This window comes from Hemitrygon akajei, chromosome 21 (genome assembly GCF_048418815.1).
Source record: "Hemitrygon akajei chromosome 21, sHemAka1.3, whole genome shotgun sequence".
NCBI lineage: Eukaryota > Metazoa > Chordata > Chondrichthyes > Myliobatiformes > Dasyatidae > Hemitrygon > Hemitrygon akajei.
Window position 1 is genome coordinate 69,901,723 of NC_133144.1, and position 16,788 is coordinate 69,918,510.

The 16,788-nt window shown below is 41.8% G+C and overlaps 1 protein-coding gene across 2 annotated transcripts in view; it reads right to left on the bottom strand.

Moving 5' to 3' along the window:
* The window catches only part of kat6b (K(lysine) acetyltransferase 6B), a 252,441-nt gene that overhangs the window by 91,242 nt on the left and 144,411 nt on the right, over positions 1 to 16,788 (bottom strand). For both annotated transcript variants that reach the window (XM_073025716.1, XM_073025715.1), the window contains exon 9: positions 3,635 to 3,750. In XM_073025716.1, the coding sequence (XP_072881817.1) occupies positions 3,635 to 3,750 (116 nt within the window). The remainder of the gene's footprint in view (positions 1 to 3,634; positions 3,751 to 16,788) is intronic.

The following is a 16,788-nucleotide window of genomic DNA, read 5'->3' on the forward strand; positions in this document are numbered from 1 at the left end:
ACCAGAATAGGTCTTACACAGTGAACAGTAGGGGACCGAGGAGTGTGGTAGAACAAAGGGATTTGGGAATGCAGTTTTGGTCACCTACCTATAGGAAGGATGTAAACAAGGTTGAAAGAGTACTGAGAAAATTTACAAGGATGTTGCCAGATCTGGAGGACCTGAGTTATAAGGAAAGATTGAATGGGTTAGGAAAGAATACACAATATAGGTTGTATATTCTTTACAACATAGAAGATTGAAAAGAGATTTGATAGAGGTATACAAAATTATGAGGGGTAAATGCAAGCAGGTTTTTTTCCACTGAGTTTGGGTGAGGTCATGGCTTAAAGGTGAAAGGGGAACATCTTCACTCAAGAGGGTCGTCAGGGTGTGAAATGAGCTGCCAGCACAAGTGGTCCACATGAGCTCGATTTCAACATTAAGAGGTACATGGATAGTAGGGATATGGAGGGCTATGGCCCAGGTGCAGGTCATTGGGCAGTTTAAATAGTTTCAACATTGATTATATGGGTCGAAGGGTTTTTACTGTGCTGTATTTCTCCATGGCTCTAAATTTCATTCACACTATTGTCCTTTTTCTTTCTTGTCACCCCCCCACCCCAAACAGAAACAAACTGAAACTTGTGCGGTGCTCTACCAATGCAACTAAAAACCAAATTCTCAGGATCTAGTTTCTGTATTTTCAGAAAGGAATTGCCTCCTGCTGTACGTTTCCCCCACAGATTAGCTTCACATTGCACCAACTGTGGAGTAAGTTCACTGTCTGTAGAAACCTTTGGCAACAGAAAGCTCCTTGTCTATGCTGAAGACAGCAACACTATCAGCTGATATAGTTGGTGTTTTTAAATTACTGTTGGCTTTGCTACTCTGCTTGTTGGCAAAACAAAAGGAATCTAATGGTCAATTTTTTAGGAAAACCGGATCATGATTTACTATAAACACAAGACATTCTGCAGGTGCTGGGAAATCCACAGCCAACACACACAAAATGCTAGAGCAACTCAGCAGGTCATTTTGCTGTGATTGATTGGTCAGAGTAATACAGGTAGGATACCATTCCTGAGAATTGTTTGTAAGTTGGAGAAGAACAGAAATAGCTGTAACAGAAGAGCCAACAGTGACAAGAAGAACAGCTGCAGGTCAGCCTCACTGGCTCAGTGACAGAGTGAACAAGTGAGTCTGCTTAGTGCTTGCAGGTCTGCCTTGACTATTGAAATTGGGAGGAAAAGAGGAAGCACATAGAAACACTTGCAGAAGATGCCTATAGCCATACAGCAGCCAGCAAATCCATTGTCGTCCATTCCACCGGTCTCCCAAAGCTTCGTCTGTCTACATGGGATGTCCATAAATTGGGTGTTTGTAACCTGATGAGGACCTGTACTTGTAAGTTAGGAACCTGCATTCCCTCCTTCTTGGTCAGGTAATTGAAACAATTTCAATGCATCAAAAGAATTTTGAGATGGGCTTATGGAGTCCTAGCACCATGTGCTTAAGGCTCCTACATGTTGTATTTGGGATAATGGAGCATTTAATTTTCATTATATTCAGTTTGTTGGCAAAACCACTAGCCAATCATTCAATGTTTATTAGCATACTTCTCATTCTGGACAGAACAGGGAGTGGTTAAAATAGTTTAGAACCATAGACCATTACAGCACAGAAACAGGCCTTATGGCCCTTCTTAGCTGTGCTGAACCATTTTTCTGCCTAGTCCCACTGACCTGCACCTGGACCATATCTCTCTAAACCCCTCTCATCCATATACCAAGTTTTTCTTAAACGTCAAAAGTGAGCCCGCATTCACCTCTTCATCTGGCAGCTCATTCCACACTCCCACCACTCTCTGCGTGAAGAAACCCCCCCCCCCCATGTTCCCTTTAAACTTTTCCCCCTTCACCCTTAACCTAAGACCTCTGGTTTTATTCTCCCCTAGCATCAGTGGAAAAAGCCTGCTTGCATTCACTCGATCTATACCCATCATAATTTTATACACCTCTATCAAATCACCCCTCATTCTCCTATGCTCCAGGGAATAAAGTCCTAATCTATTCAACCTTTCTCTGTAACTCAGTTTCTCAAGTCCCGGCAACATCCTTGTAAACCTTCTCTGCACTCTTTCAACCTTATTAATATCCTTCCTGTAATTAGGTGATCAAAACTGCACACAATAATCCAAATTCGGTCTCACCAATGTCTTATACAACCTCACCATTACATTCCAACTCTTATACTCAATACTTTGATTTATAAAGGCCAATGTACCAAAAGCTCTCTTTACGACCCTATCTACTTGTGACGCCATTTTTAGGGAATTATGTACCTGTACTCCCAGATCCCTCTGTTCTACTGCACTCCTCAGTGTCCTACCATTTACCTTGTATGTTCTACCTTGGTTTGACCTTCCAAAGTGCAATACCTCACACTTGTCCGCATTAAACTCCATCTGCCATTTTTCAGCCTATTCCTCCAACTGGTCCAAATCCCTCTGCAAGCTTTGAAAACCTTCCTCACTGTCCACTACACCCCCAATCTTTGTATCATCAGCAAATTTGCTGATCCAATTTGCCACATTATCATCCAGATCATTGATATAGATGACAAATAACAAAATACCCAGCACTGATCCCTGTGGCACACTACTTGTCACAGGCCTCCACTAAGAGTAGCAATTCTCCACTACCACTCTGTGGCTTCTTCCATTGAGCCAAAGTCTAATCCAATTTACTACCTCTCCGTGTATACCGAGCGACTGAATCTTCCTAACTAACCTCCCATGCGGAACCTTGTCAAAGGCCTTACTGAAGTCCATGTATACAACATCCACTTTCCTGGTAACTTCCTTGAAAATCTCTAATAGATTGGTTAAACATGACCTACCATGCACAAAGCCATGCTGACTTTTTCTAACAAGTCCCTATCTATCCAAATACTTGTAGATCCTATCTCTTAGTATTCCTTCCAATAATTTACTTACTACCGATGTCAAACTTACCGGCCTATAATTTCCTATAGTTTCTTCTATATAGAATTCAAAGTATGCCTATTCTCAGGTAACTGAAGGTGCAGTTCCATTTGATGGAGAACCATATAAAGCCATCTTTCATTAATATGAACTTTTGCAGCTTGTTTTGACTGCTAATCAAAATATTCAACATTTTGCAAAATATTGAAGTGAAAAACTGTAGGGTCAGTTACACACAATTTGTTATGAATAGAGAAATTTCAACTGTGGGGATAAATTCTGGAAGTGGTTCAGTTTATTGGCTCTTGATTAAAAAAGAGATATATTGAAGTTTTATTATTACATTAAAAAGCAAATAGAATTTATATCCAGTTTTGACTATTTCATATTTGACCTTACCTGTGCCCAACACAGACTTACAAAACCTATTTCAGCTTGTTTGTTAAGTGCTGAACATAGTGTAAGCCAATCACTCTTCAGCAAACTATTATTATATGTGACAATACAAGTCTGGTATTATTTAAAAAAATACAATGAATGTAATACAATAAAAAGACATTTGCCTTCCACAGCTGAATGCAATTTCTTAATATTAAGTTGAATTAATAGGCTAACTTCTTCCACATGCATGTGAACCTCCCTTAGAACAAAGAAAGTGTGGAATATTACCTTGCATACTCTTGTGGATATGGTGAAGAATACCAGGTATGGATTTCATACTTCCCAAATTCAATTATAGATGGGTACCGACCATGGGGGTCTACAGTAGTAACAGCTCCTGTTTTCTGTCAAATAATCAGCAAGGTTAAGCAAAAGCATCCAGAAAGTTAACTTACACTCCTAGTCCTGTCATTATTACTACAGTAGTTAATTATTACATTTTTGATGAAGTCAGCTTTATTCAACAAATGCAGATAGAGCTACAGTACTCACTGAAAGTGCTCATTTTCCTAGGTAGTGTCAGAATGATCATTAATTTTGCCGATGATATGAACATTTATTCATATTGGATGGGACCAAGTAGCATTTCTGAAGTATTCAGAAAGACTGGAGGAATGGGTTAATCCCAACAAATAGCACAATGATCTAGATAAATAGGGTTATGCATATGGGTAGGACCAATGATTATACATTACACCAAAAGGAGCAAAAATTAATTTAGTAAACAAAAGGGATTTTTGAGTTTAGCTCACCTTTCCCTTCAGTTTCATAACCAATTCCAAAAAGCTATACCAATAAGACTAATCAATCCAAAATAAAATTAATACAGTCCTTATAAAGGGATGATGACTTTTTCATATTGTTTTCTTTTGCTTTTGATCATATGATCATAAGAAGGAATCACGTTCCTGGTATCACAACTATATGGGGCAAACATGGGGTAAACAGCCTTTAAAAGATTATTATTTTTAGACGTATCAGTGAATTTTTTTAGGATGGTATCAGCTTTTGAAAATAGACTAATCTCCAATCTGATATTAGCTCTGATAACATTGCATGACCACCAGAATAAATACTAGGCAGCCATTCAGCAAAATTATACTTACTTGATTACACTTTTCTAAAACAAAAAGATGGAACTTTTTCAATTGATATGTGAAAATGAGTTGAGAATAACATAATTTTAAAAATATTTGCCAATTCACTAAAACATCCACAACTTTCAGCAAATTGCACTACACCGAGCTCAGCTTCTAATAAGTTTGACAGAACATTCCAGCTGGATCCACAAACTCCAATTTTACTTTCTTCAATTTTTTTTTGTTTGCAAATAACATTAGCAGGATTAGCAAATCACCAGTGGGCTCACTCATATACCTTCTGCATAAAAGCAGAAAGCACAGTTAACTTTTTTGCAAACATTATGTCTAAACTATTCAGGCAGTTCAAATGTAAATCATTGTGCAGATTATTTCACCTGCTTTCCTCTTCAGAACAACTTAAATGTTACAATTATGATAACAAATTCTAACTTGATCAGAAATCTATTCTTTTGAGGGCAATCAGAACTAGTGAAAAGGGTAAGAGGGCCTGAAGCTATTTGCTCACAGCTGAAAATAATTTCTTCACCTTAAGCATCATTCATGCTTAAACTTAATGATTATGTTGATCTCTTTGGCTGGACTCTCCCCATGGAAATGTTGGTAGCTCCGTGTAATATTTTCCCATATATGAGCCACCAAATTTGGGACTTTGGCATAAACATAGAAAACATACAGTACAATACAGGCCCTTCGGCCCACAAAGCTGTGCCGAACATGTCCCTACCTTAGAACTACCTAGGCTTTACCCATAGCCTTCTATTTTCTTAAGCTCCATGTAGCCATCCAGGAGTGTCTTAAAAGACCTTATCGTTTCCACCTCCACCATCGCTCCCAGCAGCCCATTCCACGCACTCACCACTCTCTGCGTAAAAAACTTACCCCTGACATCTCCTCTGTACTTATTTCCAAGCACCTTAAACCTATGCCCTCATGAGCTGGCCATTTCAGCCCTGGAGAAAAGCCTCTGACTATCCACATGATCAATGCCTCTCATTATCTTCTACAAAAAAAACAAAGCATCAGGAATAGACAGCATACAAGTAGAAATTCTAAAACGTTGTCACAATTCCGTATCTCTCTATGGGCTCTCAGATATGTCATTACCTTAAGTATCTTCAGAAAAGAGAAAATCAACTATAATAACAAGAGGACATTCCCTGTTAACTAGCACTGGGAAAACTATCACCAGCTGCCTTGTCCCATTGCTCTAATAGCTGCTCCACAATGTGCGTTCATCTGATGGATGGCACAGTGAATGTGACCTTTACTGTGACACAGCTGCACAAGAGATACAGGGAGCAACACCAATTGTGACACCAGCCCTTTTTCACCTTATTAAAGCCTTTGGTTCTGTCAACTAGGAAGGATCATGGAGCACTTTTCTTGAATTTGGCTCCCCACAGGTATTTGTCACAATGTTATATTTGCTCTATGATGCCATAAAATCCATGACCCTATCCAATGGATCTAAATTAAAGCCAATTTCATTAAAGGTGGTTACAAACAAGGCCATGTTAATAAACTGACATGTTTTCACCTTGCTCATGCAATTCCGCACTGTATTTTCCTCAAACTTTCCACAACCAGTCACCTGAACTTCAGCAGCAAAACTTCAGTACCCAGAGAATCTTCATTAGAGATGAGCTATAATTTATTGTTTTGCATATGGGAGGATGGAGCTTACACTCAGCATCCCCGAAACATAGGTGCTCCACAACATCACCCACTGTGCAAGACCAGCCTCTACTATTAAAGGCTCTTAGCCAACTGGTCAGAGGCTGTGCATACTGCATCATATTACTTACACAGCCTTTCTAACATTTTCAAGGCAGAAGTTAGGAATGTAATGGAGTACTCTTCACTGAGCTGAATGAATACATCCCCTTATCAACATAGAACATAACATAAATCTACGGCACATTACAGGCCCTTCAGCCCACAATGTTGTGTCGACCATGTAACCTACTCTAAAAACTGCCTACAGCATAGCCCTCTATTTTTCTAAGTTCCATGTACCTAGAGTCTCTTATAAGACCCTATTGTATCCACCTCTACCACCATCGCTAGCAGCGCATTCCACACACCTACCGCTTTCTCTGTGAAAAACTTACCTCTGACATCCCCCTTGTACCTACTTCCAAGCACCTTAAAACTGCCTCCTCGTGTTAGCCATTTCAGCACTGGGAAAAAGCCTCTGGCTATCCACACGATCAATGCCTCTCATCATCTTACACATCAAGGGGAAACACTTCACTTGCTTGTCACTCCATCCATCATTTCGACCACTTAATTCCTCCATCAGTGGCAGTAGTGTGTACTATCCACAAAGTGCAATGCAGGCTGACCACTCCAATAACAAGTATCCAGCCTGCAATGTCTACTTTCAAGACAGGTTTGGTATACAACCACCAGAAGGAATGCAGCTTTTCAAAAGCACTAAACAATTGCCTTGTGTACACATTAATAATAATAACTTTATTTATACAGAACTTTTCATACAATGTAGTTCAAAGTGCTTTAAAATGAGAATAAAGTAGAAACATGAGAATAAAGTACAAAATAATAAAAATAAACATGAAAATTAAAGACCAAAAGATGCTAGTTAAGTGCAAGGTTAAATAAATAGCTTTTGAACTGGCACTTACGTGTCAACTAAGTCTACATCCCTTATAGGTATTGTATTCCACAGTTCAAGAGCATGGTTTAAAAAAGATGACCTGCCAATTATTCTGAATTGAACATTGTGAAAAACTAGTAAGTTCAACTGTCCATTGAAACCTCCAAATATCATGAGACAGAAATTACAATCAAAATCTAAATACATTAATTTTAAACAGGAAATGGGTATTGAAATAAAGAATTTTTGTCATTATAACCCACGGAAATCATGAGGCAAATATATAAACACACATGCAGAATTATCAAATCATAAGCACACAAAATCATCCCTCTCCATCCCCATAACCAAAGGTGTAACATGCGTCCCTATGCATCCTCTCTCACCTCCATCCAAGGACCAAAACAGCCCTTCCAGGTGAGGCAAAGATTCACATGGTGATTTTCCAACATTATCCATTGAATTTAGTGCTCTTGATGTGGGCTTCTCCATTACCATAGATTTTCAACACTCAGGAAGCTCAAAACGTGCACTGCCAGTCATTTGAAGACACTGGAGCAGCAACACAAAGGTGTGGGACTTACAGTTCAGTCAAGACCAGAAGCGACACAAGCAATATGACTGTCACCACATTCTGAAAATCACTCATGCAGCAGGCAAGCTTTTGGTAGACCAAGAAAGAATCCAGCAGAAAGAGTTTTGTGTGGGTGACTGAGGAGTAAGTGTAGAATTCCTTTTGCGTATAATGGTGGTGATACAGTATTCCAGGAAGCATGCTTTTCCTCAACACCAGGAGTGCGCAATTCCCATGTAAGTACAATGTTAGGGATTTATGAAGATCCAGCATCAATTGTAATCAACTGAAAACCATGCATAGAAAGCAAGTGTCCCATATACTAATGAAAAATTCTCTTTAAACTTTTTAATGGATTTATCCAATGCATCTGTTTAAATACCAGTTCTGTCAACAATGAATAGGCGAAGTAAGTGGTAGTTGTATAATGTTTGAAGAGGAAAATAACCATTTCATTTCACTCCAATTTGCATAATTCATGAGGATCCCATCTGTAGCACAGATGATGCCAACTCAGTAAGTCAGTGTGTCTTCTAATAGCCTTGTGATTTTCCATTTTATAGCATAAACAGAAATGGAAAATTTACTGAACAACATTTGAAGTGGCTGAAGTCAGAGTAAGTGTTTGGCAAGAAAGGGGAAACTACAAATTAGAAACAAGAGAAAATCTGCAGATGCTGGAAATCTGAGTAACAGACACAAATTGTTGGAGGAACTCAGCAGGCCAGGCAGCATCTAGAAAAAAAGTAGTCAACGTTTTGGGCTGAAACCCTTCAAGCAGAACTGGAGAAAAAAGCTCAGTAGAAGATTTAAAAGATACAGGGGAGGGGAGAGAGAATCAAAAGGTGATTGGTGAAACCAGAAAGGGAAGAGGATGAAGTAAAGAGCTGGGAAGTAAATTGGTAAAGGAGACAGAAGGCCATGGAAGAAAGAAAAGGGGGGGGGGGGAGGAGCACCAGAGGGAGGCAATGGGTGGGCAAAGAAATAAGGTGAGAGAGGGAAAAGGGGATGGTGGGGGGGGCGGGGGAGGCATTGCCGGAAGTTCAAGAAATCAATGTTCATGCTATCAGGTTGGAGGCTACCCAAACAGAATACAAGGTGTTGCTCCTCCAACCCAAGTGTGGCTCCATCATGACAGTGGAGGAGGCCATGGAGAGACATATGGGAATGGGAATGGGAAGTGTAATTAAAAAGGGTGGCCACTGGGAGATCCTGTTTTTTCAAGTGGAGCATAGGTGCTCAGCAAACTACATCGGAGGCCACACCGGGAACACTGGATACAGTATATGACCCCAACAAACTCACAGGTGAAGTGTTGCCTCATCTGGATGGACCGTTTAGGCCCCTGAATGGTAGTCAGGGAGGAGGTGTAGGGGCAGGTGTACCACTTGTTCTGTCCTTATGAGAATAGTTTGAGTGAACTTGGCCTTTTCTCCTTGGAACAATACAGGATGAGAGGTGATCTGATAGAGGTGTATAAGATGATGGTGTGATTCTGTGGTACACCTCTTTTGATCAGCGTTTGCCTACAAAGACTTGCTGTACATTCCCAAACCAAAAGCAGTGAGAGACCAGGAAGGACATCGTCTGCTGAAATCCAGATCTGTGGCATCAAGGCTGGCAACCCAGGTCTGTACCAGAAAACCAGATATGACTTGCGGAGGGCTATTTCAAGGGAGAAGAGACAATTTTGAACAAGGTTGGAGGTGACATTGGATGCACAATAATTCTGGCAGGGTTTGCAAGACATTACTTCCTACAAAGTGAAACCCAATAGCATGAATGGCAGCAATACTTCACTACCAGATGAATTCAATGCCTTCTACGCCCACTTTGAAAGGGAGAATATAACTGCAGCTGTGAAGATCCCTGCTGCACCTGGTGACCCTGAGATCTCTGTCGTGGAGGCCGATGTTAAGCTGTATTTAAAGAGGGTGAACCCTCACAAGGCGGAAGGCCCCGGCGGTGTGCCTGGTAAGGCTCTGAAAACTTGTGCCAACCAACTGGCAGGAGTATTCAAGGGCATTTTCAACCTCTCATTGCTACATAGAACGTAGAAATCTACAGCACATTACAGGCCCTTTAGCCCACAATGTTGTGCCAACCATGTAACCTACTCTAGAAACTGCCTAGAATTTCCCTAGTGCATAGCGCTCTATTTTTCTAAGTTCCATGTACCTACCTAAGAGGCTCTTAAAAGACCTTATTGTATCTGCTTCCACTGCCACCGCTGGCAGTGCATTCTATGCACCCACCACTCTCTGTGTGGAAAAACCTACCTGACATCCCCTAGGTAATCATTTCCAAGCACCTTAAAACTATGCCCCCTCTTGTTAGCCATTTCAGCCCTGGGAAAAAGCCTCTGGCTATCCACACAATCAATGCCCCTCATCATCTTATACACCTCTATCAAATCACCTCTCATCCTGTGTTGTTCCAAGGAGAAAAGGCCAAGTTCACTCAAACTATTGTCATAAGGAACATCCTCAAATCCAGGCAACATCCTTGTAAATCTCCTCTCCACTCTCTCAATAGTATTCATATCCTTCCTATAGTGAGGTGACCAGAACTGAACACAGTACTCCGAAGGGGGGGGGGGGTCTGACCAAGATCTTATATAACTGTAACATTACCTCATGGCTCATGAACTCAATCCCACAGCTGAAGAATACCAACACACCATATGCCTTCTTAACAACACTATCTTCCTGCGCAGTAGCTTTGAGAGCCCTATCGACATGGATCCCAAGATCTTTCAGATCCCCCACACTGTCAAGAGTCTTACCATATTCTGTATTCAAATTTGACCTACCAAAATGAACTACTTCACACTTATCTGGGTTGAAGTCCATCTGCCACTTCTCAACCCAGTCTGCATCCTATTGATGTCCCACTGAAACCTCTGACAACCCTCCAGACTATCCACAACACCTCCAACCTTTGTGTCATCAGCAAACTTACTAACCCACCTTCTACTTCTTCATCCAGGTCATTTATAAAAATCACAAAAAGGAGGGCGTCCCAGAACAGATCCCTGCGAAACACCACTGGTCACCGACCTCCATGTTGAATATGAACCATCTACAACCACCCTTTGCCTTCTGTGGGCAAGCCAATTCTGGATCCACAAAGCAAGGTCTCCTTGGGTCCCATGCCTCCTTGCTTTCTGAAGGAGCCGTGCATAGGGATGCTTATCAAATGCTGTGGGCGGAAGTTCCCAATTGCTTCAAAAAGGTAACAATTATTCTAGTGTCCAAGAAGAATAATGTGAGCTGCCTTAATGACTATCGCCCAGTAGTACTCACTTCTACAATGATGAAAAATGCTTTGAGAGGCTGGTCATGACTAGACTGAACTCCTGCCTCAGCAAGAACCTGACCCACTGCAATTTGCTTATCACCACAATAGGTCAATGGCATATGCAATCTCAATGGCTCTTCACACGGCCTTACACCACCTGGACAATACCAACACCTATGTCAAAATGCTGTTCATCGACTACAGCTCAGCATTTTCGAGGGATGATTGATAAGTTTGTAGCCTAAGATACAAAGAGTCAATTTTAGAAAACCTAGCACATTTATCTTTTAACGTAGTCCCTTCCTACATTTACACACTTAGTCCAGCGGTCGTGAAGTTAATAACTCATCTCCTTCTACCTTAGGCCACAAACTTATCAATCACCCTGCTGTGGACAGTTTCTGGAGGTCCAAGATCCGTATGCTCCATGACCGCTGGACTAAGTGTGTAAATGTAGTAGGGGACGATGTTGAAAAATAAATGTGCTAGGTTTTCTAAGATTGACTCCTTCCACCTTAGGCCATGAACTTATCAATCACCCCTTGTAACACCAACATTCCCACAATCCTGATTGAGAAGTTACAGAACCTGGGCCTCTGTACCTCCCTCTGCAATTGGATCCTCAACTTCCTATCTGGAAGACCATAATCTGTGTGGATTGGTGAAAATATCTCCTCCTTGCTGACAATCTGCACCTCAGGGGTGTGTGTGCCATTGTTGTTAGAATCTCAGATGGAGACGAGAGGGCGTACTGGAGCAAGATATGCCAACTACTGGAGTGGTGTCACAGCAACAACCTTGCACTCAACATCAGTAAGACCAAAGAGCTGATTGTGGACTTCATGAAGGGTAAGACGAAGGAACATGTACTAATCCTCATAGAAGGAACAGAAGCTATATAGGACCCTGGTCAGACCTCACTTGGAATACTGTGCTCAGTTCTGGTCGCCTCACTACAGGAAGGATGTGGAAGCCATAGAAAGGGTGCAGAGGAGATCTATAATTTGCCTAGATTGGGGAACATGAGTTATGAAAACAGGGAGAGTGAACTCGGCCTTTTCTCCTTGGAGCGACGGAGGAGAGGTGACCTGATAGAGTTGTATAAGATGATGAGAGGCTTTGATCGTGTGGATAGTCAAAGGTTTTTTCCAAGGGCTGAAGTGGTTTCCAAAAGAGGGTATAGGTTTAAGGTGCTGGGGGGTAGATACAGAGGAGATGTCAGGGGTAAGTTTTTTACTCAGAGAGTGGTGAGTGCGTGGAAAAGGCTACCAGCAATGGTGGTAGAGGCGGATACAATAGGGTCTTTTAAGAGACTTCCGGCTAGGTACACGGAGCTTAGAAAAATAGAGGGCTATGGGTAAGCCTCGTAATTTCTAAGGTAGGGACACATGTTCAGCACAACTTTGTGGGCCGAAGGGCCTGTATTGTGCTGTATGTTTTCTATGTTTCTAGAAGTGGAGAGAGTGAGCAGTTTCAATTTCCTGGGTGTGAAGACCTCCGAGGACATAATCTGGTCCCAACATATCGATGCAGTTATAAAGAAGGTAAGACAGCAACTGTACTTCATTAGGAGTTTGAATAGATTTGGTATGCCAACATAAATACTTAAGAACTTCTATAGATGTACCATGGAGATCAGTCCAACAGGCTGCAGCACTGTCTGGTACGCACAGGGGTGGGTGTGTGCGCTTTTGCACAGGACCGAAAGAAGCTGCACAGGGTCGTAAATACAGTCGGCTCCATCTTGGGTACTAGCCTACAAAGTACCAGGACATCTTCAAGGAGCGGGTCTCAGAAAGGAAGCGTCCATTATTAAGGACCCCAGCACCCAGGGCATGCCCTTTTCTCATTGTTACAATCAGGTAGGAGGTACAGAAGCCTGATGGAACACACTCAGTGATTAAGGAACAGCTTCTTTCCCTCTGCCATCCAATACCAAAATGGATATTGAATCCATGAACACTACTTCACTTATTCAATATGCATTATTTCTGCTTTTGCATGATTTTTAATCTCCAATATACCTATACTGTAATTGATTGATTGATTTATTCTTCTATATTATGTATTGCCTTGAACTGCTGCTACTAATTAAACAAATTTCATGACACATGCTGGTGATAATAAACCGGATTCTGACTCTGATACTGAGGGCAGCATTGATGGTGAAGGAAGGGAAACCCCTTTCTTTGACAAAGTAAGACATTACCTTCATTCTAGAATGAAAAGCCTCATCCTGAGAGCAGATGCAGCAGAGGCAGAGAAATTGAAAGAAGGGGATGGTGTGTTGTCGAGTAACAGGGTGGGAAGAGATATAGTCCAGGTAGCTGTAAGAGACCATGGGTTTATAATAGACATCAGTGGATAACGTGTCTCCAGAAACAGAGACAAGAGAAATCGAGAAAGGGGTTAGAAATGGACCAGGTAAATTTGAGGGCAGGGTGGAAGTTAGAGGCAATGCTGATGAAGTGGACAAGTTCCGCATGGGTGCAGAAAGCAGCACCAATGCAGTCATCCATGTACATGGAACATAGAACATAGAAACTGACAGCATTTTACAGGCCTTTTGGCTCACAATGTTGTGCCGACCATGTAACCTACTCTAGAAACTGCCTAGAAATTCCCTAGCTCATAGCCCTCTAATTTATTAAGCTCCATGTACCTATCTAAGAGGCTCTTAAAACAGTCTATTGTATCCACTTTCACCACCGCCGCTGGCAATGCATTCCACGCATCCACCACTCTTTGTGTGGAAAAACCTACCCCTGACATCCCCTTGGTACCTATTTCCAAGCACCTTAAAACTATGCCCCCTCTTGTTAGCCATTTCTGTCCTGGGAAAAGCCTCTGGCTATCCACACAATCAATGCCCCTCATCATCTTGTACACCTCTATCAGGTGCCGCATAGGAAAAGTGCAGGACGGTCACCAGTGTAGGCTTGGAACATAGACTGTTCCATGTAGCCGACAAACAGGGAGGCATAACTGGGACCCATGTGAGTGCCCACAGCTACACCTTCTGTTTGAAGGAAGTGGGAGGAGCCAAAGGAGAAATTATTAAGAGTGAGGACAAATTCCATTAGGTCGAGGAGAGTGGTAGTGGGGGGATATTGGTTAGGTCTGGTGTCCAGAAAAAAACAGAGAGCCCTGAGGCCTTCCTGGTGGGGGATGGAGGTGTAGAGGGACTGGACATCCATAGTAAAAATCAGATGATGGGGGCCAGACCAATCACAGCTACACAGCTGAGAAATTCAAATTTAAGTCCGTAAGACAATAAAATATTGGAGCAGAATTAAGCCATTTGACCCATTGAGTCTTTTCCACCATTTCATCATGGCTGGTCAATTTCTCTCTCAGTCCCACTATCCTGCCATCTCCCTGAATCCCTTCATGCCCTGACTAATCAAGAACGCATCAACCTCTGCCTTAAGTATACCCTACTTGGCCTCCACAGCCGTCTATGGCAATGAATTCCACAGATTCACCACTCTCTGGTTAAAGAAATACCTCATCATCTCCATTTAAATGGATTACCCTCTATTTTAAGGCTGTGTCCTCTGGTCCTAAACTCCCGCTCCATAGGAAACATCCTCTCCACATCCACTCTATCGAGACCTTTGAACATTCAATAGGTTTCAATGTGATTCCCCCCTCATTCTTCTGAATTTCAGTGAGTACAGGCCCAGAGCCATCACTCTTCATATGATAAACCTTTCAATCCTAGAATCATTTTCGTGAACTCTCTCCAATGTCAGCATATTCTTTCTTAGATAAAGAACCCAAAACATAGAACATGAAAATCTACAGCACATTACAGGCCCTTCGGCCCACAATGTTGTGCCGAGCATGTAACTTACTCTAAAAACTGCCTAAAATTTTTATACCACATTGCCTTCTATTTTTCTAAGTTCCATGTACCTATCTAAGAGTCCCTTAAAAGACCCTATTGAATCCACCTCTACCGCTATCGCCTGCAGTGGATTCCATGCACCCACCACTCTCTGTGTGAAAAACTTACCCCTGACATCCTCACTGTGCCTACTTCCAAGCACCTTAAAACTGTCCTCTCGAGTTAGCCATTTCAGCCCTGGGAAAAAGCTTCTGGCTATCCACACGATCAATGCTTCTCATCATCTTATACATCAAGGGGAAACACTTCACTTGCTTGTCACTCCATCCATAACTTCCACCACTTAATTCCTCCATCAGTGGCAGTAGTGTGTACCATCCCCAAAGTACAATGCAGGCTGACCACTCCAATAACAAGTATCCAAACTGTAATGTCTACTTTCAAGAAGGGTTTGGTATATGTCCAGCAGAAGGAATGCAGCTCACTCCGAGCTTCTCAAAGGCATTTCCAGATGGGCAACAGGCACTCCAGGCAACATCCTTGTAAATCTCCTCTGCACTCTCTCTATAGTATCCACATCCTTCCTGTAGTGAGGTGACCAGAACTGAACACAGTATTCCAAGTGGGCTCTGACCAAGGTCTTATAAAGCTGTAACATTACCTCATGGCTCTTGAACTCAATCCCACAGTCAATTAATGCTAACACACCATATGCCTTCTTAACAACACTGTCAACCTGCGCAGCAGTTTTGAGTGTCCTATGGACATGGACCCCAAGATCTCTCTGAACTTCCACACTGCCAAGAGTTTTACTATTAATATTATATTTTGTCTTCAAAATTTGACCTACCAAAATTAACTACACACTTATCTGGGTCAAAGTCCATTTGCCACTTCTCAGCCCAGTTCTATATCCTAACGATGTCCCACTGTAACCTCTGACAACCCTCTAGACTATCCACAACATCCCCAACCTTTGTATCATCAGCAAACTTACCAACCCACCCTTGTACTCCTTCATCCAGGTCATTTATAAAAATAAGTAAGAGGAGGGATCCCAGAACAGATCCCTGCAGAACATCACTAGTCACTGACCTGCATGCGGAATATGAACCACCTACAATCACATTGATCACAATACTCCAAGAGAGCCCTCACCAGTGCTTTATAAAGCCTTTAATATCACATCCTTTTTATATTCTAGTCCTCTCAAAATGAATGCTAATATTGCATTTGCCTTCCTCACCACCAACTCAATCTGCTAATTAACCTTTAGGGAATCCTGCACGAGGACTCCCAAGTCCCTTTGCACCTCAGATTTTTGAATTTTCTATCCTTTTAGAAAATAGTCTACTTTTTTATTTCTTTTACCAAAGTGCATGACCATACACTTCCTGAAGCTGTATTCCATCTGCCACTTTTTGGCCTATTCTTCTGAACTAAGTCTTTCTGTAGCCTCTCGTTTCCTTAACACTACCTGCACCTCCACCTATCTTCATATCATCGAAAAACATGGTCACAAAGCCATCTCTTCTGTCATCCAAATCATTGATAGACAAAATAAAGAAGAAGTGGTCCCAACACAGACCCCCAACCCCATGGAACACCACTAGTCACCAGCAGCTAATCAGAAAAGGTTTTCTTTATTCCCACTTTTTGCCTCCTAGCAATCAGCCAATGCTCTATCCATGCTAGTACAGTTTCTTTCCTGTAACACCATTGGCTCTTAACTTGTTAAGCAGCTTCATGTGCGGCACCTTGTCAGAGAGGAAAGTAGAGCTGACAGTTTCAAATGATGATGAGAGAATCAATAACAAAGCAGCAGTGCCGTATGGTTAAATTTGAAAGATTTCCACTATGAGGGATTGCCTGCAGTGTTTGGTTAAATCTAAAAGATTTCAGCATGGGCTGCATCAGTGAGAGACTGCCTGTAGCATT